At 37.0% G+C, this 22,639-nt stretch overlaps 2 protein-coding genes across 2 annotated transcripts; both read left to right on the plus strand.

The window, feature by feature from the left end:
• The first annotated feature begins 2,337 nt into the window (after positions 1 to 2,337).
• Positions 2,338 to 3,421, plus strand: LOC130712546 (uncharacterized). Its single transcript, XM_057562377.1, has 3 exons — positions 2,338 to 2,469; positions 2,581 to 2,988; positions 3,395 to 3,421. The coding sequence occupies exons 1-3, from the start codon at positions 2,338 to 2,340 to the stop codon at positions 3,419 to 3,421; spliced, it is 567 nt and encodes a 188-aa protein (XP_057418360.1).
• Positions 3,422 to 12,456: 9,035 nt separating this feature from the next.
• On the plus strand, positions 12,457 to 22,614 carry LOC130727936 (alcohol dehydrogenase-like 4). The gene is made up of 10 exons (XM_057579250.1): positions 12,457 to 12,679; positions 12,788 to 12,924; positions 13,505 to 13,554; positions 14,608 to 14,942; positions 21,037 to 21,119; positions 21,274 to 21,349; positions 21,503 to 21,564; positions 21,660 to 21,755; positions 21,904 to 22,065; positions 22,212 to 22,614. The coding sequence occupies exons 1-10, from the start codon at positions 12,589 to 12,591 to the stop codon at positions 22,320 to 22,322; spliced, it is 1,203 nt and encodes a 400-aa protein (XP_057435233.1). The 5' UTR covers positions 12,457 to 12,588; the 3' UTR covers positions 22,323 to 22,614.
• Positions 22,615 to 22,639: the final 25 nt, after the last annotated feature.

The following is a 22,639-nucleotide window of genomic DNA, read 5'->3' on the forward strand; positions in this document are numbered from 1 at the left end:
GTCGAAATTTTGGCGTCGGTTTCGTGTCATTCCGAGTTCTGTAGCTCGAGTTATGCTCGTTTCGGCGAACGAAGTCTCCGTTGTCAATATGTGCTTAAATAGGAACTCTGAAGCTTTAAAAGCTTTCTATACGATTTCGATTAGTGTTAATAGATAGTGTTGTTTCTAGTGAGGCTTGTGTTGATGATTGTGTTTCCTTGTTCTAGGTTCACAACTTCCATGCACAACTTCTACTCACGAAGGTAAGGGTAACTCAGTTTTAGAGTGTCCTTGAGTCTTGCATGATTTATTCGCACTGCCTGCGTTTGAGATGAAGGTGTTTATATTGATTGGCATTGGATTATGATTATTATGCTGAACTGGGAAAATGTATTCTAGAGGCTTCGGCCGAGTGAACTTAATGAGACGTGTGTCTCCGTTTTCTGAGAGGCTTCGATCGTTTACTGGTTTCTGTCATTGAACTGAGTTGGTATGCAATTGAATTGATTTATGTTCGTTGATAATAGGAATAACATGTGGTTACTTTGGATTGGTCCTTGGTTGGGCTTTGTTGTTGTCTTACTTGGCATATAGGGCTTAAGTATAAGTGGCGATGAGGAGGTGTGTCCTATCATTGTCCCGTCTTGTGAGACGTTAAGTGGCATCAGGAGGTGTGTCCTATGATTGTCCCGTCTTGTGTGACGTTAAGTGGCATCAGGAGGTGTGTCCTATGATTGTCCCGTCATGTATGACGCTATCAGTGGCGATGAGGAGGTGTGTCCTATCATTGTCCCGTCTTGAGAGACGATATTGATCGATCCATTTTGGTAGAAGCATATAGTTGCATTATAGGGAACTAACACCTGACCCTATGTTGTTGGATTTTAGTTATTGGTTTATTGATATCTGATTTGATGTTACATTGTCGAGGTTATTATTATCTGAGTTAATCTATGTGTAAGTTGTTGATATATGAGTTGAGTTATGTTGCTAGTTATTTACCATGTCAGGTAATTAAATTTGAACAGCATGATTTTCTCTTTTATACATGGTAATTGCATGGAGTTAACCCTTTCTATTTGCTACTTGTTGTTTGAGCGCTTAATGCTATTAGGCGATGGAGATCCTTCCGCCGAGGCTTAGCTGTTCGAGTTGGAGATCGAGTTGTAAGCGGTGGAGTAGAGGTGTGAGAAGCAGCTTTGCTTCTCTTCTTGTGGTTTAGGTTTGAGTCTCTTTTTCCATACGAGAACTCTGTTATTAAAGCCTTGCTTCCGCCACTTTTAAAGTGCGCATGTTTATTCTGAACCTTACTTATGGAGTTGTAAACTATTATTACTACATATCGGGAAACAGATTATTTAAATAAAGTTATCATGTGTTTCCAACCCTATGGTATTCATTCTCAATTACAAAAAAAAAAAAAAACCCTTGGATTTTAGGGATTGCAGAATAGTCCTTAGACTTTGTTAGGTTACTAATGTGACTCCTCAGTTGAGAAACCGGGGTGTTACAATTGTGGTATCAGAGCTTTGGTTGAGAAAACCAGAGCTTTTGGGTAGAGTGTCTGCTTAAGATGTTTGAACTCTGAGACCGATTGATGGGGTGTCAATCGGAGGAAGAGTGTGCTTGATTACTGTTTATATAGATTATTTTTGAAGGTTATTCGTAAGTGAATAACCTTATGCTAGTTATTGTTAATTATACATTTGATATAAGTATATACATAGTTAGTTATTATAGAACTTTGTGTTGTTCTGACCTGAGTGTTTGTTGTGGTCTTTGACCGTTCATGAAAACATGAACAGGAGGTTTCCACAACTGAACGAGACTCAAGGTTCAGATCACATGAATTTGATGGAGCAAGCTATTGCTAATCTGACTGCCCTTATGGCACAACAAGTTTCCAACACTGCTGCAAGGGAGGAAGCTGAAGCTCAGCGAGCTGCTACTGCTGTTTTGGTGGCTACACAGAACCAAGCTGAAGAGAATGCTCGTCGTGTGCAGCGTGAGGAACGTGAACTAGCTGCTGCTCAGACTCGGGGTCTAAACGATTTCAAGCGTCAGGATCCACCGAAGTTCTCTGGGGGATTCGATCCGGAAGAAGCTAATTTATGGCTCCAGGAGTTGGAGAAGATCTTCACCTTTCTGCGTACCACTGCAGAGATGAAAGTGGATTATGCGACCTACCTGCTGACTGGTGAAGCTGAGTATTGGTGGCGTGGGGCTAGAGCTATGATGGAAGCCGACCATCAAGCCATCACTTGGGAGTGCTTCCGTGGAGCTTTCCTGGACAAGTACTTTCCTAATAGCGCTAGAGCCGCTAAGGAGGCACAGTTTCTGAGACTTCGTCAAGGAAGCATGACCGTTGCTGAGTATGCTGCAAAATTGGAGTCATTGGCGAAACATTTCCGTTACTTCAGAGGACAGATAGATGAAGGCTATATGTGTGAGCGCTTCATTGATGGGCTGAGTTACGAGCTTCAGAGGGCGGTGCAACCGCTAGGACTGAATCGCTATCAAGTGCTGGTGGAGAAGACCAAGGGGATTGAGGCCATTGATAATGCAAGGGGCAGCTTCCAAGGTCTGAACAAGCCTCACCAGGGGAGTGGAGGTCCGTCTAGGGCTAACCAAGGTAGAAATGACAAGGGCAAGCACTTTCAGAAGAAGTCGTACGTTCGTCCTCAGGGTAGGGGGACAGCTTCTGGGTCCTTTTATCCTACTGGTGGAAATGCAATTGCGTTAAGAACCCCATCTGGGAATCGGGAGGATGTGACTTGCTTCAGGTGCAACAAAAAGGGGCACTATGCCAACCACTGTTCTGAGAATCTTGCGGCGTGTTGGAACTGCAACAAGCTAGGTCACACTGCCGGAGAGTGTAGGGCTCCTAAAGTTGAGGCTGCTGTGAATGTTGCTGGGGCGAGGAGGCCTACTGCTGGTGGAAGAGTCTACTCGATTACTGGAACTGAAGCTGATGAAGACGATGGTTTGATCCGCAGTACCTGCGAGATTGTGGGTAATTCCCTTATCGCGCTATTTGATTCTGGTGCTACGCATTCCTTCATAGACTTAGCTTGTGAGACGAGGTTAAAGCTAGAAGTGTCGAAGTTACCGTTTGACTTGACAGTGTCTACCCCTGCATCTAAGAGTTTAGTAACTAACACTGCATGTTTGGAATGTCCTTGGATGTACCTAGATAAGAAGTTTGTAGCAAACTTAATCTGTTTACCTCTCAAGGGATTGGATGTGATCATAGGCATGGATTGGTTGTCCCACCATCATGTTCTTCTTGATTGCGCCAATAAGGTAGTTATCTTTCCCGATGCTGGACTCGCCGAGTATCTGAACTCGTACTTTTCAAAGCTTTCGTTGAGGAAAGGAGCTTTGAGTTCCTTTTTGTCTGCAACTGTGATGGAAGCTAAGGATAATGGAGTACAAGGAATAGTTGTTGTGCAAGAATTCGAGGATGTATTTCCCGAAGACGTACCTGGAATACCTCCGGTCAGAGATATGGAGTTCACAATTGATATGGTCCCAGGCACTGGACCTATATCAATCGCACCGTACCGTATGGCACCGGCAGAACTGACTGAGCTGAAGAGTCAACTTGAAGATTTAACCAAGAAGGGGTTTATTCGACCTAGCGTTTCTCCGTGGGGAGCGCCAGTGCTGCTTGTGAAGAAGAAAGACGGAAGATCGCGACTTTGCGTGGATTATCGACAGTTGAACAAAGTCACAGTAAAGAATCGTTATCCGTTGCCAAGGATTGACGATTTGATGGATTAGTTGAAGGGTGTTGCTGTTTTCTCGAAGATTGATCTGAGATCGGGATATCACCAGATTAGAGTCAAGGATGAGGATATCCAAAAGACGGCGTTTAGGACACGCTATGGGCACTACGAGTACTTGGTGATGTCGTTTGGAGTTACGAATGCACCAGCTGTATTCATGGACTACATGAATATGATCTTTCATCCATTTTTGGATCGCTTCGTTGTGGTGTTCATCGATGACATCTTGATCTACTCGAGGAATCGTGAAGAACACGAGGAACATCTACGTCAAGTATTGCAAGTTCTTCGAGAGAAGGTACTGTATGCTAAAGCGGCGAAGTGTGAATTTTGGCTCGAAGAAGTAAAGTTTTTAAGACATGTCATCTCAAAGGAGGGTATTGCTGTGGACCCCAGCAAAGTTGAAGCGGTACTTGCATGGGAGCGTCCTAAGACTGTGACAGATATAAGGAGTTTCATCGGTTTAGCTGGATATTACCGACGATTCATCGAAGGTTTTGCTAAGATTGCAGGACCATTGACGAAACTCACCCGGAAGAACCAACCTTTCGCTTGGACAGAGGATTGTGAACAGAGTTTCCAGGATATGAAGGAGCGCTTGACAACCGCGCCAGTTCTGACTTTACCACAAGAGGAGGAACCCTATGAGGTTTACTACGATGCTTCGTACCAAGGTTTGGGTTGTGTGTTGATGCAACACCGAAAGGTTGTGGCTTATTCTTCAAGGCAGTTGAAGATTCATGAACGGAACTATCCTACGCATGATTTGGAGTTAGCGGCTGTGGTATTTGCGCTCAAGATTTGGAGGCACTATCTTTATGGGAGCACTTTCACTGTTTTTAGTGATCACAAGAGCCTGAAGTACCTGTTCGATCAGAAGGATCTGAATATGAGACAAAGGCGTTGGATGGAATTTATCAAGGACTATGATTTCACTTTGCTGTACCACCCAGGAAAAGCAAATGTCGTAGCAGACGCACTGAGTTGCCAGACAATTTATATTTCATCGCTGATGATTAAGGAATTGGAACTTATCGAGACTTTTCGCGACCTCAGTTTGGGTATGCAAGTGACACCTGGAAAATTGAGCTTTGGGATGGTGACGATCACTAGTGATTTTCTGAACGAGATCAAGGTGAAGCAACTGTTAGATGAGGAGTTGATCGAGAAACGGAACTTGATCATTTTGGGAAAAGCGCCGGATTTCGAGGTACGTACCGACAACATTCTGCGTTGCAAAGGACGTGTCTGCGTGCCTTTGGACATGGAGTTGAGAAGGATGATTCTTGACGAAGGTCACAAGAGTATATTGAGTATTCATCCGGGATCGACAAAGATGTATCAAGATCTAAAGTTGAATTTTTGGTGGCCAGGAATGAAAAAGAATGTAGCAGAGTTTGTGGCGGCATGTCTGACATGTCAGAAGGCGAAGATAGAACATCAAAAGCCTGCGGGTATGTTACAGTCACTTGATGTGCCGGAGTGGAAGTGGGACAGTATCTCTATGGATTTCGTGGTAGCTTTGCCAGCTACGAGGAAGAGATTTGATTCCATTTGGGTCATTGTGGACCGTCTGACGAAGTCAGCACATTTCATACCGGTGAAGACCACGTTCAATGTGGAGGCATTTGCAAAAGTGTTTGTCGCTGAGATTGTACGACTTCATGGAGTACCATCGAGTATTGTTTCTGATAGAGATCCGAAGTTTACTTCGCATTTCTGGAAGGCCTTGCACGAGGCGCTTGGGACGAAGTTGAGGTTGAGCTCTGCCTATCACCCTCAGACAGATGGACAGACCGAGAGAACAATACAGTCATTGGAAGACTTGCTGCGAGCCTGTGTTCTGGATAGTCAAGAGAGCTGGGATGAGCTGTTACCGTTGATCGAGTTTACTTATAACAACAGTTTCCATGCTAGTATTGGAATGGCACCTTATGAGGCGTTGTATGGGAGGAGATGTAGAACTCCTTCATGTTGGTTTCAAGATGGCGAACATCTTCTCGTTGGACCTGAACTAGTACAACAAACAACTGAGAAGGTAAAGCAAATACAGGAGAAGATGAGGACGTCACAGAGTCGACAGAAAAGTTATGCTGACACACGACGGAGAGAGTTAGAGTTTGAGGCGGGAGACCATGTGTTTCTTCGCGTGACACCTACTACTGGAGTGGGAAGAGCGATAAAGTCGAGGAAGCTGACACCGAAGTTCATTGGACTGTATCAGATTATCGAGCGAGTCGGTAAAGTAGCTTATCGGATTGCGTTGCCACCGTTTCTGTCCAAGATTCATGATGTGCTACACGTGTCACAATTGAGGAAGTATATTCCTGATCCCTCTCACATCATCAAAGAAGATGACATCCAGCTTAGAGACAACTTGTCTTTTGAAGTGGCACCAATGAGGATTGAGGAACGTAGGATCAAGCAGTTGAGGAACAAGCAGGTTCCTCTGGTAAAAGTGATTTGGAACCAAGTCACGGGCGATGCTACTTGGGAACTAGAAGAGAAGATGAAGGAACAGTATTCGGAACTCTTCACTGAGCCTTAAGTTTCGAGGACGAAACTTTCTTTTTGGGGGGTAGTATTGTGAGACCCAAGTTTTTAGCTTAGAATAAATTAGTGAAATTTCTTATTCACGAATAATTTCGATGTAACGTGAAGTAAGGAAACTGGATAAACGTTTATTAAATGGAATAAATGTATGGAGAAGATATTTCACGAGAAGGTTAAGGACAAGATTCGAATCGACGGAACTTATGACGCAAGTATTATTCGTTTACGCCTAGGACAAAAACCCTAGGAAAAGATTAATTTATACCCTTGGAACACTATAGGAATAAATTCCAAAAATCTTCAAGAGGAATATAAGAAGTTCTATTATTCCTTTCCATAACAAGCGTTTCAATACGAAACCCTGGAATGTACGAAGGTCAAATTCCAATACTCGGAAGTTTGCCGAAACTAAATCACTGATAGTTCAAGAAACCTAAAATCAACCGACGATGAAGACTTTTTCTTTTCGGAGCTTCAAATGAAGATTCCACACGCGTGCACCTATTTCTCTTGATGTTTCCAACCTTTCTTCAGAATGAAGTTTTCTCATCCGACATCAACTGCAAAAAGTAGTTTTTCGGGTAAAATCGATTTACACCGACTTTGGATCGTTTGATTTAATTCCCAGAAACCTCTTTTGAGTTTTGAAATTCTGTCGCCAGAACCTATCTTAGAATTCACAGAGGAATGCGCAGGAAAAATCGGAATCGCGAAATTTTTAATTTTTCGCATTTTCCAAAACCTATAAATACCTTGAAAATGAAAAAAAAATCAAAAAAAAAATCACAAAACACACACACACAGCCGTGAGCAAGGAGGAGGAGAGGAGGAAAAGTGATTTTTTCCGATTCTTGCCTGATCGTCCCACAGTTCGTTGCTACGCGTAGGCCTCGAGGTACTGATGCTTTTCCTTACCTCTGATCGTAAATTCTGTCGCTTTTCTCTATGTCTTTCTGTGCTCAAAGTTTTGAGCTTTTTGTAAAACTGTCCAAATAACTTGATTTTAGTGTCTAAACTTATTCTCTACGTGCCCCTGAGCATGTTTAGCGGATTACATTTTGCCGAATGTCGCCGAAAGGCCGCCGAGTTTCAATTCTGCTTGAAAAACCCATTTTTGGCTAAAGTTCCGTCCTTTGGGCTTAAAACTCTCGACTGAGCTTAGCGTTAGTAGGATTAGTCGTCATAATCGTCGTTGGTGTCGACCCCATCTAATTTGTTTTTCGAAATTCTGATTTTGAGTTTCCGAGCTAAAAATATTGACCAAAATACCCCTGCGACAGTTTTCGACCCGATAATTTTTCTGAGAGTTTCCCTGGCCTAGATATCGCCTAAGAATACCTAGGAATTGATTTAGATCGAAGAAAAAGTTCGGAAACCCTATTTTTGAGAGTGGCCGAAACCTATTTGCTAGGGTACCGTGTCCAAAAATAATTTTTGGGTCTCTATGACCTGAGCCATTATGTAGCTCTTTCGATTGTCGAAATTTTGGCGTTGGTTTCGTGTCATTCCGAGTTCTGTAGCTCGAGTTATGCTCGTTTCGGCGAACGAAGTCTCCGTTGTCAATTTGTGCTTAAATAGGAACTCTGAAGCTTTAAAAGCTTTCTATACGATTTCGATTAGTGTTAATAGATAGTGTTGTTTCTAGTGAGGCTTGTGTTGATGATTGTGTTTCCTTGTTCTAGGTTCACAACTTCCATGCACAACTTCTACTCACGAAGGTAAGGGTAACTCAGTTTTAGAGTGTCCTTGAGTCTTGCATGATTTATTCGCACTGCCTGCGTTTGAGATGAAGGTGTTTATATTGATTGGCATTGGATTATGATTATTATGCTGAACTGGGAAAATGTATTCTGGAGGCTTCGGCCGAGTGAACTTAATGAGACGCGTGTCTCCGTTTTCTGAGAGGCTTCGATCGTTTACTGGTTTCTGTCATTGAACTGAGTTGGTATGCAATTGAATTGATTTATGTTCGTTGATAATAGGAATAACATGTGGTTACTTTGGATTGGTCCTTGGTTGGGCTTTGTTGTTGTCTGACTTGGCATATAGAGCTTAAGTATAAGTGGCGATGAGGAGGTGTGTCCTATCATTGTCCCGTCTTGTGAGACGTTAAGTGGCATCAGGAGGTGTGTCCTATGATTGTCCCGTCTTGTGTGATGTTAAGTGGCATCAGGAGGTGTGTCCTATGGTTGTCCCGTCATGTATGACGCTATAAGTGGCGATGAGGAGGTGTGTCCTATCATTGTCCCGTCTTGAGAGACGATATTGATCGATCCATTTTGGTAGAAGCATATAGTTGCATTATAGGGAACTAACACCTGACCCTATGTTGTTGGATTTTAGTTATTGGTTTATTGATATCTGATTTGATGTTACATTGTCGAGGTTATTATTATCTGAGTTAATCTATGTGTAAGTTGTTGATATATGAGTTGAGTTATGTTGCTAGTTATTTACCATGTCAGGTAATTAAATTTGAACAGCATGATTTTCTCTTTTATACATGGTAATTGCATGGAGTTAACCCTTTCTATTTGCTACTTGTTGTTTGGGCGCTTAATGCTATTAGGCGATGGGGATCCTTCCGCCGAGGCTTAGCTGTTCGAGTTGGAGATCGAGTTGTAAGCGGTGGAGTAGAGGTGTGAGAAGCAGCTTTGCTTCTCTTCTTGTGGTTTAGGTTTGAGTCTCTTTTTCCATACGAGAACTCTGTTATTAAAGCCTTGCTTCCGCCACTTTTAAAGTGCGCATGTTTATTCTGAACCTTACTTATGGAGTTGTAAACTATTATTACTACATATCGGGAAATAAGTTATTTAAATAAAGTTATCATGTGTTTCCAACCCTATGGTATTCATTCTCAATTACAAAAAAAAAAATACCCTTGGATTTTAGGGATTGCAGAATAGTTTTTAGACTTTGTTAGGTTACTAATGTGATTCCTCAGTTGAGAAATTGGGGCGTTACATTAACAATTGGTACCACATGCATACATTAGAGTCTCACATACTAAGTTTCACGTTTTCAGTGGTTTTATGTGTTTGGTGATTTGTTGGTGAATTGTTTTACTGTTGTGGTAAAGTCGAATTATTATTGTTCTTAAAGCTTATAATTTTCCGAAACATTAATAAGAATTGTGAAACTGTCTTGAGAGCAGATATTATAATCACTCAGATTTTAAAGAAAAGGTGAAGTGTTTATAAAGCTGAATCTGAATTGTTTACTTGCTCTTTGTTATGCTATATTTTATACAATGTAAGTTCTTACCCTTCTGTTGGAATGATGTTCTATGCGACATCGCTCAGGTACTTGAGGTAGAGATGTGGCTCATGAGGAGTAGCTTCGGAGAGTCTTAGCTTATGTTATTATTATTATTATTATTATTATTATTATAAAATAAGTGTCTTGCTCTGTAATGTAACACTGGGTAGATATTTTACGTTACTTTTACACTTATGTTGAGAGGATTTTATAACCTCTCCTTATGGAAGTTGTTGAATAAATTTCTAAATTATGGCGATGTCGTACTGTTGATGGCCGAAGTGCCTATGAAATTCAGTTTTGAGTATGATGAATTTTATTGGAATATTAAGGAAGATAAACCTATTTAAATAAGTGATTTTATGCATCTTAGGATTATCTGGCTGGTTTAGAAATTTTATTGGCAGAAATAATTCATTCTTTGGAAAGCATATGAACTTATAAATTTTCAAACACAATCAGTGTTAATTTTAATGAGTTTTCGTGAAGAAGTGTAATACTCCCTTGATATGTTTTTAAACTCTGATAAACGTTTTTAAATAAAACAATGCATTTATTTTTCTCCTCTTCTACAGACTGTCTTGTAGCTTTGATCATTTTTTTCTTGTGTAGATTGTCTTATAGCTCTGTCTTGCATTTATCATTAGACAGTAGGGGGCATGAACCATCAGTGATATTTCATGAAATTCAATTCATATGAAATTTTTAAAAGATACACTTATACCCTTGAAATTATCATCATTCAAAATATAATAAACGTAATGAATAGCATTTGAGCTTAACACTTTGTTCAATTGGGTTACAAATCTGAGGACATATTTCCTTTGGTAACAAGCGTGAGAAGTTTCATAAGACACCACATGATTTCGATGAAATTCTTGAGGTTAAGAGTCCCCTTAGAAGATGGAGAAGATGGCATAAATATTACTACATGGTTCTTGGTGGTTGTCCAATCGCCAATGTGAAGCATGGTCTTAGGACGACTAGTCCTACTGTTGACCCACAGGTATAAGGCTAATTTCATATGTCGTTTATTTTATTTTCTTTTTCTTTTTGAGTCTTATTTAGCATTGTTATTAAGCACATTTTTCATTTTTTTTGAATTTTTCTAGATTTTATTTTATTTTATTTGGAATTTGTAGATTTTTCTTTATTTTTTATTTAGTTGATTTATTTTAGATTTTATTCGGATTTATTAGTTATCCAGCAGGTTTTTAGTAGATTTTATTAGGATTTAGTTGTCCTTAATTTGTTGTTTTATTTTTGGGGAATTGGAGAAGTTTGGTCTGCTGCTTTGTTATTTCTTGTGCAAATGATAGTTTTGCTAGTAGTAGAGACCAGAAAATAGATTAATTGAGTTTTTATGCACCTTAGACATAAGGGTAGAGCATGATTTTGTTGGCTTCATTAATTTAAAAATAGATTGAATTGGTATAAAACTATAGTCTTTGTGGAGACGATCTTTTATTACTACGAGCATTTTGTACACATGCAAAAGAGTCATCACCTACATGACTTAGAGGCTACCATCTCGACTTGAAATCGCTTGCTAGGTTTTAGGAGCCGAAATGGAGCCGCAAGACAATACCGAGGAAATGATCAATAGCTGAGAAAGCATCTTCCGCCCGAGGAAATATAGACTATTGATGGAAACGACGACGGAGAAGGCTCGAATCATGGTCGAATCACAATCTATCCTCTTAGCCCGCATTAGGAAGTTTTCCACGACTCCAGAGGATGTGGACTTTTCTTTAAAAAAGAAAAGCATATTTTCTTTAAGTTTAAATTTCAAACTTTGAATATATATTAGAATTCAATAAATCAAAATGGAGTTTCTTGTATATATTTATTGTATTCAAAGATAAAACTATTCGAACACAAGGATTCATCAAAAGAATGTGATTCGTCATTTAAATAAAGAGCAAACAATTCATTCAAGAAATGTAGTCTCTCTCGTATAATTGAAGACCGAACATAAGCAATCATTTTAAGGAAATAATGCAGTCTCCGGGCGAAATAGACATGATAAGTAATCCATTCATGGAATATAATATATTTGTCTTGGTGATGATTACACAATGTAAATCTTACATGCTCACAAATGTTAATTTCTTACATTTTTAATTTAAATTCACACACAATCTCTTTCATCAAAAGTGACTTTGTTTAACATCGGTCGCAGAACCCTCCCAAATTGTAACATAACCGCTACCCAGCTCCTTTTGTGGTAGTAGCGGTTATAACTTAGATATTTTGTATTATACTTTGAATAGATTAATAAAGCGTTTTTTCTCATATTTAATTTATCATTGTAACCATGTATTAAAAGTGCGGTTAATTAGTGGGCACTGACTAAGAGATTTCAATTTTCTATAAAAGATTGTCGGTACATAGAGTATGTATGTTCATTTTACTCTCTCCGTTTCAAAATAAGTGTCCACTTACACAAATGTTAAGAAGTTCACTTAATATTGTTAACTTTTGAAAATATATTATTTATTTTTCTAGTTTGTCCCTTAAGATGTATTTCTATCTCTCCTCATTTATTGTTCTTATAAGGTTATTATATGGATAAACATCAATTAATAGAACATTAAAATTCTAAGTAAACACAGTTATGAAACAAATATTTTTACTCTAAGTGAACATTTATATTAAAACGAATGAAGTAGTTTTCAAAGACTGACCTTGAAAGTTCCTTTATTCTTAGTCTCCATATTCAATATTCACTGTGTGATAGTTGAATGAGCTTAATTGGGAGGTAACAATTGGGTCAAAATGTGAAAAGTTTATTATTTTTCATTTTCCTGACTAAAAAGCAGCACGATCCACGCGTATCGACTTGTTGCTATAAATAGCGGTCACTTCATTCGCCTATTTTGTTCAGTCACCATAAATTATTAAATTTGCTTTGTCATTATTTTTTGGCTTTGCAGGCCCTGAGTTTCATCACCCATAAATTCTCTCTGCAAATATTATTATCCACTCGCAGATAAAAATAAGGGAAGAGATGGCAGGTCCAGAGCTTACAAATGGGAAAACCTCATTGAGCTTCTTCAAGCCTAGTCATGAAACTAGAGGAAAAACCATTACTTGCAAAGGTTCATTCATTTCACATATCATTGTTAACTACTTGCATATATATACTTAATTTCTCATCTTGTCTTGCTAGCTTATATGGATTAACCATATCATGATGTATTTATTAGCCGCTGTGGCATATGGTCCTGGAGATCCATTCGTAGTGGAACAAGTTCTTGTTCATCCACCTCAGAAAATGGAGGTTCGGATCAAGATCCTCTATACCTCCATCTGCCACACTGATCTTAGCGCTTGGCAAGGCGAGGTAAACATGACACATGCTTCTCTATAATTTTTGCTCTCTTGAAAGACTCTATAATTATTAATAGGTAATACTAGCTTGGGTTATCTAGCTAGATGATTCTAGATTAAGTTTGAGTTGAATAAATTTATAGTTCTAAGTGTACTAATAATATTTAAAATAAATAAATAAATATGAAACTTTCGGCGTACTGATCTTGAATGGTAGTTGTTTAGCTTAAGACTAAAGTGGTTTAATTAACTCATATTTTACATAGAGTTATTTAGACAACTATTTATATGTACTAGCAACACTCAATTTAACAATATTTTCATCACTCTCATTAGTTGAAATTCATCTGAATTTTATTAAAAATATGAATTTCATTTCAACTTTAGCGAAATCCAGATAAATTTTGAACAATAAATAAAAAAGTATCAAATAGAGAATGTTAAAGTAAGCATTGTCGGTCGGCATTCTCAAATACATGTTTCCTTAGAATTAACTATTAAAACCATATTATAATATCTTATATGCTGTATAATTTTTGTTTGTTTCTCACATGTATGATTTTCTTTTCTTTTCTTGTGTTGCTGAACCAAAGAATGAGTCTCAGCGTGCTTATCCTCGGATTTTCGGCCATGAAGCATCCGGGTAAGAACATGAAAACATTTAATGTCACCCATCATCAACCCATGATTGCCAGTTGTGACCATGGTTCCAAATTGTGAGGATTTTTTTATTTTTTGGTAAACGTTTTGAATTGTGATTACCGTCACCATAGCGAATACATCAGAGATCTTGGATTTTTGTGAAAAATTGACTATTATAACCATGTTTGATTAGTGTATAAAAAAATCCCGTGTTTGATTAGTTTTCACAGTTTTTAATTTTTTTATAAATTGACAAAAAAATGTTTGTTTTGATATAAATTATTTAGCTCTAACCATTTAATGGGCTGATAGTAGGAAATAATATTTAGTCTTACCAGTTGTGGACATACTTTATTTAAGATAAAAGAAATTATTTTAAACAAGTTTTTATTTTTAATTTTTCAAATTAAATTTTTTTAAGTTTTCATTGATGTTTCCTGTTTTTATTTTCAATTGTAAGTCACGAATTTTTCAACTTTTGCCAAATAACTTCATGAGGAGCATTGTTATATTGCACGACGGTTAATATGCATAATTTGCACAACAATTGAATCAACCAATTAGTTAGATACACATGTATAAGTGAGGAGAGAGAGAAAATTGAATTGTAAAACTAGCTGAAAAGCAAAGATTGTTTCAACTTTTGAGGTCATTTTAATCGTGCCACACAACATTTCTCCTTAATGAAACTACCGTTTCTATTTGCAAATAAGATTCAAAATTTGTTTTTTATAATATTTTTTCTTTGACTTCTAATAAGTCTCAGATATTTCGTCTCTTAAATAAATTGTTGATTAGACTTTCAACTTCTATGAATGAAAAAAAAACCACCTTAATTAACCAACTTTCAACTCTTTAGTATACTGACCGTAGTGAGGAATTAGCATCACAGGCTCACACCTACTGATTTTGGGATACCTTTACTACAAAAAGAGTGTCTTGATCTGTTTGATGTTGAGAGTGAAACCTGTTGAGAATCACAATTTAAAACCATGGTTATTTGTGACAGATAATAAAGACGGTTGATCTAAATGGGCAATTTTTTAATGTGTAGGGTTGTGGAGAGCGTTGGGGAAGGTGTGAGTGACATTAAAGAAGGTGACACAGTGGTGCCAATTTTCAATGGAGAGTGTGGTGAGTGCAAATTCTGCAAGTGTGACCAAACCAACATGTGTGAGAATTTTGGTGTAAACCCGATGAGAAAGGTGATGTTTGGAGATGGAAAAAGCAGGTTCTCTACCGTTGATGGAAAACCTATTTTCCATTTCATGAACACTTCAACGTTCGCCGATTACACAGTGGTGGACTCAGCCTGCGTCGTCAAGCTCCGCCCTGAACCCCGCCTCAGCCTCAAAAACCTCACCTTGCTCAGCTGCGGAGTTTCCACAGGTAAAAGCTTGCAGTCAAAGTCAAATATAAACCACTATTTTTATAATTTAGATTTCATATCTCTTCTACATGCATGTTTGAGCTCAATTATATTATTATTATTTTTTACATCGAAAATATAAATTGTACCTGTTAGGAATCGATCTCTGGACCTCCCCTATATAATTCATATGTCCTCAACTTCTAGCACTTGAGTTATCCTACGAGTACATATATTATTATATTGATTGATATTGGTATTATAGATTTGAGTATAAAATATTGGAACACTTGTTTGATTGTTTCATAGGATAAGTTTAATTATTACTTAAAAAAAGGATAAGTTTAATTATTTGTAACCCCCACTTGTTTGAACTTTGAATATTCCGTTTCTCTTTTTTATTAAAAACAGTTTAAAAATATCATTTTCTGAAACTTTGATTATTTATTTATTTTTTTACAGAAAACGTTTTTTTTTTTTTGCTCCATCGGAAGATTTGACAGAAAACTTTGATTATTTGTTTTAGTTCGTAGAAGTTTTTTTTAAAGAATTTATATGCATTATTAGTTAGGATAAAACAATTTTACATCACGTGAGGAATAAAACTATTTTTATTTTAAATTTCAACTAAAATAAAAATATGTAATATAATTTAATGAAATTTAATTGGATGATTGTGAAAATAATATTTACACCGATTTGTTTACAGTCAGTAGATATACCTTTAATCTGTTTTTAAATACGATTTTATTTTATTTTAATTTTAATATTTTATTTTAAAGTAATTTTTATCTTCTTTAAAACAACAGAAAGGATTTTCCGATGCATAAAAAAATAAAACAACAGAAGCATTTATGTACGACAGGGATACACCCGGTGACGAATCCATGAATTTGATATTATGAGGGTAATATACACATTTAAATGTATAATAAAAAAATCAACATATACTATTAGAAGTGAGAGAATTTTTTATCAAAGAGGACACAAATGAAAGCATTTTTTACCAAAGAGATTATTAAAAATTATATACTTTTACTACTCAAGTGAGGGTATTTAGCATTGTGGAACATAAGTGAGAGCATTTTTTATCAAATAAATCATCTAAAACCACATATTTTTACTACTCAATTTTTTTCTAATGATTCTTTTTAAAATTAAGTGAGGGCATTTGCCCTCATACCTCCTAACCTCCGTCTCTGGATACACCGGCTTAATGTACTAGCTGTCTACGTCTTTCGACGTATTGGATAATTTTAACAAAAAAATCAAATCATATTTTTTACGGGAAAATTCAACATCATACTATTGAAAGTTACTGATATTTAAATAATATATATATACTCTGTACATGCCCCATATTAATGTCGTAGTTTTCCGTCCTTTTCAAAAGTTATGTTTTGTGCAAGTGCCCGGAAAACAAAATAAGAAAACAGCCACAGAACACAACTCCACACTAGGCCCCAACAAAGCGACCCAACACCTCATGATGCTGCGAGGGGTCTAAGATGGGTAAAACAAAAAGATATCATGTGAAATAACCAATTATCTTAAAAATTTTAATTATTAAATAAGAGTCACATAAATAATTTTATATTATTTTAACACAAATCCTCTTGTAACTTATAGCCTTCACTAAGCCATTCCACACCACAAACCCCTTGAATCCATCCAATTTGAGAAATCGATTTTGCTTAATGTGCTTCTCATAAAAAAGACTCACCTAAGGTTTATCTTCCTTTCTAAGAAGATGCCAAACATTCTTCCACAACAATGCAATGTTTTGCTCCCTAGCCTTCTGCAATCCAAAATACCCGCCATCGATCCTTCTTCAATTTTAGTAATTAGCTTGTCCTTCCATGCTCTTGTACATTCCTCAACAAACCTGCGAATAGCTCCATTAATCTGATCACACACGTTCCGGAAGCCAAAGGTGTTGTTGTTGTATACAATAAGCGAGCATTGACAAAATAACTAACTGAGCCAAATTAAGTAACCCTACTGGCCTTATTGAGAAGAATCAACAAAATTTATGCTGGTTAAAAACTTAAGATTATCAAGGCTGCGCCTACCGTGGGTTGTTTTGAAACTGACCCACGGTGGTCTAGTTACTGTTCCCCTCCTAAATTACAAAAATACCCAATTTTTCTTTTCATTTTTTTTTCTTCTCCTTTTTTCTCTCCATCTTTCCACTCCACACAGTACTCACCCAGCAATTTCAGCAATTCACTCATGCGTTTGAGGCAACAATTCAAAGTTTCTCCATGACCATCTTCTCATTTTGGATGCTAAAGTGATTTTGGTCCCCTAAATCTGGATTTTTAACATCATAACACACCAAAATCTGCAATATAAGTTTAGAAATCCAGATTAAAGCAGATTGAACAAAGAAAGAGGAAAAACCCCATATTAAACCAGAACTGTATTTTCACCACAGGCTTCTTGCGGGTTTGAGTGCTGGATTGGAGGTTCTGGTTTCCTTTATTTCTTCTCCACCTTCTGGTACTGAATTTGGGGCTTCTGATGGTGGGTTTTCTGGTTTGGATGGTGGTTACGGTGGCTTTGCAATAATGGGGATGGGTCAAGGTTGAGGAAGATGAAGGAGAGGTTTCATGGAGGTTGAGGTTGTTTCAGACTTTGACAGAGGATGGCGCATCTCCGGCGTGGTTGCGGTGGTGGCACCGTGGTTTGGTCATGGAAGTGAACGGCGGTGTTTGATTGTGATTCTGTGATGATGGTTGTTTTTTTGTGGCTGTGTGGTACTGGATGATCGATGAAGTAGAAGTAGACTACCACCGCGAGCCCCTGCGACCACCGCTTCAGACCCCATCTCTGCCGTGGGCTTCGTCAGGGCTGCATCTTCCTGGTGCTTTCCATGGTTGACGCCTGTCAGTATGTGAGATCAGAATAGTGGTGGAGGTGGGTGGGAAGGGATAAGGATATTTTAGTAAAATAACATATATTTAAGAAATAAATTATTTTAATGGTTAATTGATCTGAGTCGTTAAAATTTAAAAAACATTAAATCAACGGTGAAAAGGTTAACTGCACCACCGTGAGTCAGTTTGCAACTGACCCACACTAGGCAAAACCGATTATCAATGATGTAGATGTGTTACTCTTTCTCTTGTTGTGCAAATGGGCATGTCAAATAAATAAACGAAAAACAAAAACAAAAACTGAATTCTGAATAAATTTTCAAAATTGAGTAATAAGAATTTATTTTTTCTGATATTATTAAATACAAAATTAAGTAATAATGTTTTTTTCTTCTTTCTCATTGAGCTTTTATCTTTTTATATACTTTTATATTCATATTTTCATTATCATCATCATGTGTGATTAAAATGGTTGTAAACCTTAGACCCCACCAGTGACTCTTCCCCAATTCTTGCCAAATTCTCCCACCAAACAAAATAACTATATTGTCTCCTATCCCTTATTTGGCGAACATGCTCTTTAATGTGTTAGGTAGCGTTGCGTTGGGGCCGGGGTTGGAGGCTGATTTTCAGTTTTACTAATTACTACAATCAACATCATGCTCTGTGATGCATGCATTTAAGTTGATCCTTTATTTTTAACCCTAAAGTTGCCTAAACCCGCACCTATATTTATTATAGTGATTAGTTGAAATTTTGCAGTTTAAATTTATTTCTACCTCCATTCCTGAGACGCTATTTTTATTTAACAAATTCAAGATTTTTGTTTCCATCTATATCCCTATTTTTTACATACATAATAATATGATATGAAATGATCTTAATCCAACTATTTCTCATTTACCTTGTTTTATACTCGACCCTGCCATATGGTCGTCTACTTAACTAGCGCGCTCCTTAGAGTTAAGATACGCTCCTTAATAATATATAAGTTTCGAGAAGGCTTAATTACAACTTTGGTCCCGACGTTTACCAATGTCACGATTTTGGTCCCCCACCTAATTTAATTACGTGGATGGTCCCTGACGTTGTAGGTCGTGTGCAACGTTAGTCCAACCGTTTATTTCTTAATGGAGGAGGCTTACGTGGACGTCTAGTTGGAGAGAGAAAGGTGGTATGAGGAGAGAGGGAAGCACGTGAGTATCACGTGAACTCACGTGAACTTTATATGAACTCATTATACCCAAATCTGAAACCCTAGGGATCTAAATCATGTTACCTTCTTCGTTCCAGGGAGGTCAGCGGTTTGGGTATAATGGGTTCAGATAAGGGTCACGTGATACTCACGTGCTTCCCTCTCTCCTCATACCACCTTTCTCTCTCCAACTGGACGTCCACGTAAGCCTCCTCCATTAAGAAATAAACGGTTGGACTAACGTTGCACACGACCTACAACGTCAGGGACCATCCACGTAATTAAATTAGGTGGGAGACCAAAATCGTGGCATTGGTAAACGTCGGGGACCAAAGTTGTAATTAAGCCTTTCGAGAAATAATTTGTTACCCTAAGAGATGAGAGAAACCAATATTAGCATTAAATCTAATCAAGAATAGAACACCTAATTATGTGACTTTTTTCAAAACGTAATGTGATAACCTACTTTTAATCCTCACCATGTATATTTATATAGTCATGATTTAATATTTAAATTTCACATAATAAACTCTTACATTTGTATCTCGACTTCTTATTCAATAAAATTTTTGCTTTAAAAAACATGATACTATAAAATTAGATAAAACAGTTGACGCGAAGTAGAATATTGAAATTAATTCTACTCGATTTTGTCAACAAGTCACTTTCTGAAAATCTTCTAGTCTATGTAAACCATCGGATCAACTGCCGGGAATAGAGGGGAAAATGAAAAGCGATAAGAAAATGAACTTCTGTCATTACTTGCAAGTTGCAACTTCAGGTGTCATCGTGAGTCTGTTTCTAATTTTTTCCAAAACTGGATAAACTTCAGATTTTGACTTTCTCTTTTGGATAAAACGGATTAATGGAGTGGGTCAGATGTGCATGCTAGTGATGGATGGGTCAGCCTCTGATATATGAAAAGACAACAACAATTAATGGTAGGGTATAGATATTGCGAAAAATAAGTTATTGGATTTTCAAGTAGATAAGTTACTGAGTTCTAAATTCCGATATGTAAAAGTTTCAATATTCGCTACATGGGAAGTTGTGAAAAAATAAACTACTGAGTTTTTTAAAATATGATAAATGAGTTATCGGATTTTAATTCTCAGAAGTAATTTTTGAAAAGTATGTTAATTTGTGAAGACACTTATGGATTTTAATTGCTGAAAGAAATTTTGCAAAAAGTAATACTACTGGGTTTTAATTATCAAAATCAATTTTGGTTTTACATGTGCTAGATTTGAATTCTCGATTTCTCGTTACGGTACATTAACAGCGAAAAAGTGTATCAGGTTTCAGAACTTGGTAGTTGGTACACAATGAAACAAATGACATTACTACTTTAAAAGGGGGTGGAAGTTGGGTTGATGGGATGGTAATATCAACTCCCTTAATGTTATTTTCCTATTTATACATTTTAAATAATGGGGATTGTGTAGTTTTTTGGTTGTAGATTTCTAGAGAAATTGCAGAAAACTTGTTAGATTTACTTTCCGTGTACTTTCCTGAACACCTATAAGTTTATGCGTAGCACGTTAGATTTACTCGTTAAGATGTAATTTTCCCTAATGATACGTCATACAATATGATATATGCTATGAGGGAGGAAATTACTATCCGTTAGGTGGAGGTCCCTAGCTTTATTATTTAGAGATTCAAGTAATAGATTTGATATCTTTTAAGAATTAAAATGATGAATTACTCTCTAAATCTAACTACAATATTATAAAACTTATAGCGACTCTACTTGGTTGCGACTTGGAAGAACGGGTCATCACGAGGCCGGATCATGATCTTCTGTGCCTAGATGGGGTTTTAATTTCAAATCTCACCACTGAAATTTTATCTTTTGTAATTTTAAACTTACATGATAATTTTTAATTAACATGTCAAACTTTTATCTGCAGATTTCACTATAATTTATTACCTAAATTCAAGTTTGATAACATGTGAGCAATGTTACATAGATGTGACTTTAAAAAAAAAAATGTTACATAGATGTGATGTGAATTTCTAAAAACCAATCAAATGTAGGAATTGGAGGTGCTTGGAATACTGCTAATGTACAGGCCGGTTCATCTGTGGCAATCTTTGGTTTAGGTGCTGTTGGTCTCGCTGTAAGTTTCTCATTTTCTGATTCAATTCTTGCTATTTCTTAATAAATTCTCAATCCTGGCCCAAGATGATAAAATTATAAATGTGTTTTGAAGAATAATTATAATTTCAAATATGGTGAAGAATTATTTATCATTTAAATTTGAACTTGGCCAGGTTGCAGAAGGAGCACGAGCCAGAGGTGCATCAAAAATAATAGGTGTGGACATAAACCCAGAGAAATTCATCAGAGGTAATTTCCTCTCAGTTGTTTGAAAGTTCAGATAAAAGAATACTACCTATTAAAGCTTTACTTAACCTTCTTTTTCTCCCTAATTTCCACTTATATAATGACTCCATGATTTCCATTCTAATGTGACAAGATACACTTTTTTTGTTTTCAAAGCTCAAGAAATGGGAATCACTGACTTCATAAATCCAAGGGATGAAGAGAAGCCAGTACATGAGGTTGGTTTTTTTGTGTCTTCTATCTCCTCTTATTTCACTAAGGACGAAAACATACACATGCACTTTCACCAACAAAATGATAACTTTATTTGCAGATAATCAGCGAAATGACTGAAGGAGGTGTACACTACAGTTTTGAATGTACAGGAAACTTGGATGTTCTAAGGGAATCATTCTTGTCTACTCATGAGGTATTTTGCTATGTTCAGTTTATAACTTCCCCCCATATTTATGGTTATAGTGTCAACTATCCTCCATAAATAGTTCCTCATTTGAAAGCAAGGATCAATTTTAGTTAAAAATAGTAAATTACAAATTTCATGTCAATTTGTGATGCAGGGTTGGGGATTGACTGTAATGTTGGGAATTCATGCATCACCAAAGTTGCTCCCGTTCCACCCAATGGAGTTCTTCAATGGTCGCAGAATTGTTGGATCAGTCTTTGGAGATTTCAAAGGGAAAAGTCAATTGCCTCATCTCGCCACGGAATGCATACATAAAGTAATGTTCATCAAATTTTGCAATATTGTATTTCTGAAAAATAAGACTGTTTTGATTCACAGTTCATAATGTTCTTTTATAATTATTCGAGTTAGAAAAAATAATGCACCTAATACCTATTTTCTATGGCTCCTATAAACTTCTAGGATGTGAAGCTGGAAAATTTCATTACTCATGAGCTACCCTTCGAGGAGATAAACAAAGCCTTCGACCTTTTGATCACTGGGAAGTCACTGAGATGTCTTCTGCACCTTTAAGAAAATATGTGATTTTGAATGGCTGGGATAAAGGGAACTCACTCATTTTCATATCTGAATACTTAGAAGTATATATCTAAATATGAATCTGTAATAGTCTAAGAGGGGTTCGGGTGATTTTGAACATAATTATGCTGTATTATCTCACTATGTGTGAAGTGTGTTCAGGTTTGTTGATCTCCCAATATTTGGTGAGTGTACTGTGCTGTAGTTTCTTTTTTATTTCTTTGTACCCAGTAAACAATCACTTCTGTAGTTGGGAGAGAATAAAATAGCCACTATTATACTGCTATATTCAGATGTAAAAGATGGCATGC

Source organism: Lotus japonicus, chromosome 1, assembly GCF_012489685.1.
Source record: "Lotus japonicus ecotype B-129 chromosome 1, LjGifu_v1.2".
NCBI lineage: Eukaryota > Viridiplantae > Streptophyta > Magnoliopsida > Fabales > Fabaceae > Lotus > Lotus japonicus.

Bases quoted from the DNA above. Each gene is read 5' to 3' on its own strand.
- LOC130712546 (XM_057562377.1), top strand. From the start codon at position 2,338: ATGACCGTTGCTGAGTATGCTGCAAAATTGGAGTCATTGGCGAAACAT. The intron at 2,470-2,580 runs GTGCAACCGCTA...AAGCCTCACCAG, and splicing joins GTTACGAGCTTCAGAGGGCG to GGGAGTGGAGGTCCGTCTAG. The intron at 2,989-3,394 runs GTGGGTAATTCC...CTGTGATGGAAG, and splicing joins TCCGCAGTACCTGCGAGATT to CTAAGGATAATGGAGTACAA.
- LOC130727936 (XM_057579250.1), top strand. From the start codon at position 12,589: ATGGCAGGTCCAGAGCTTACAAATGGGAAAACCTCATTGAGCTTCTTC. The intron at 12,925-13,504 runs GTAAACATGACA...GCTGAACCAAAG, and splicing joins TTAGCGCTTGGCAAGGCGAG to AATGAGTCTCAGCGTGCTTA. The intron at 21,350-21,502 runs GTAATTTCCTCT...TTGTTTTCAAAG, and splicing joins CCCAGAGAAATTCATCAGAG to CTCAAGAAATGGGAATCACT.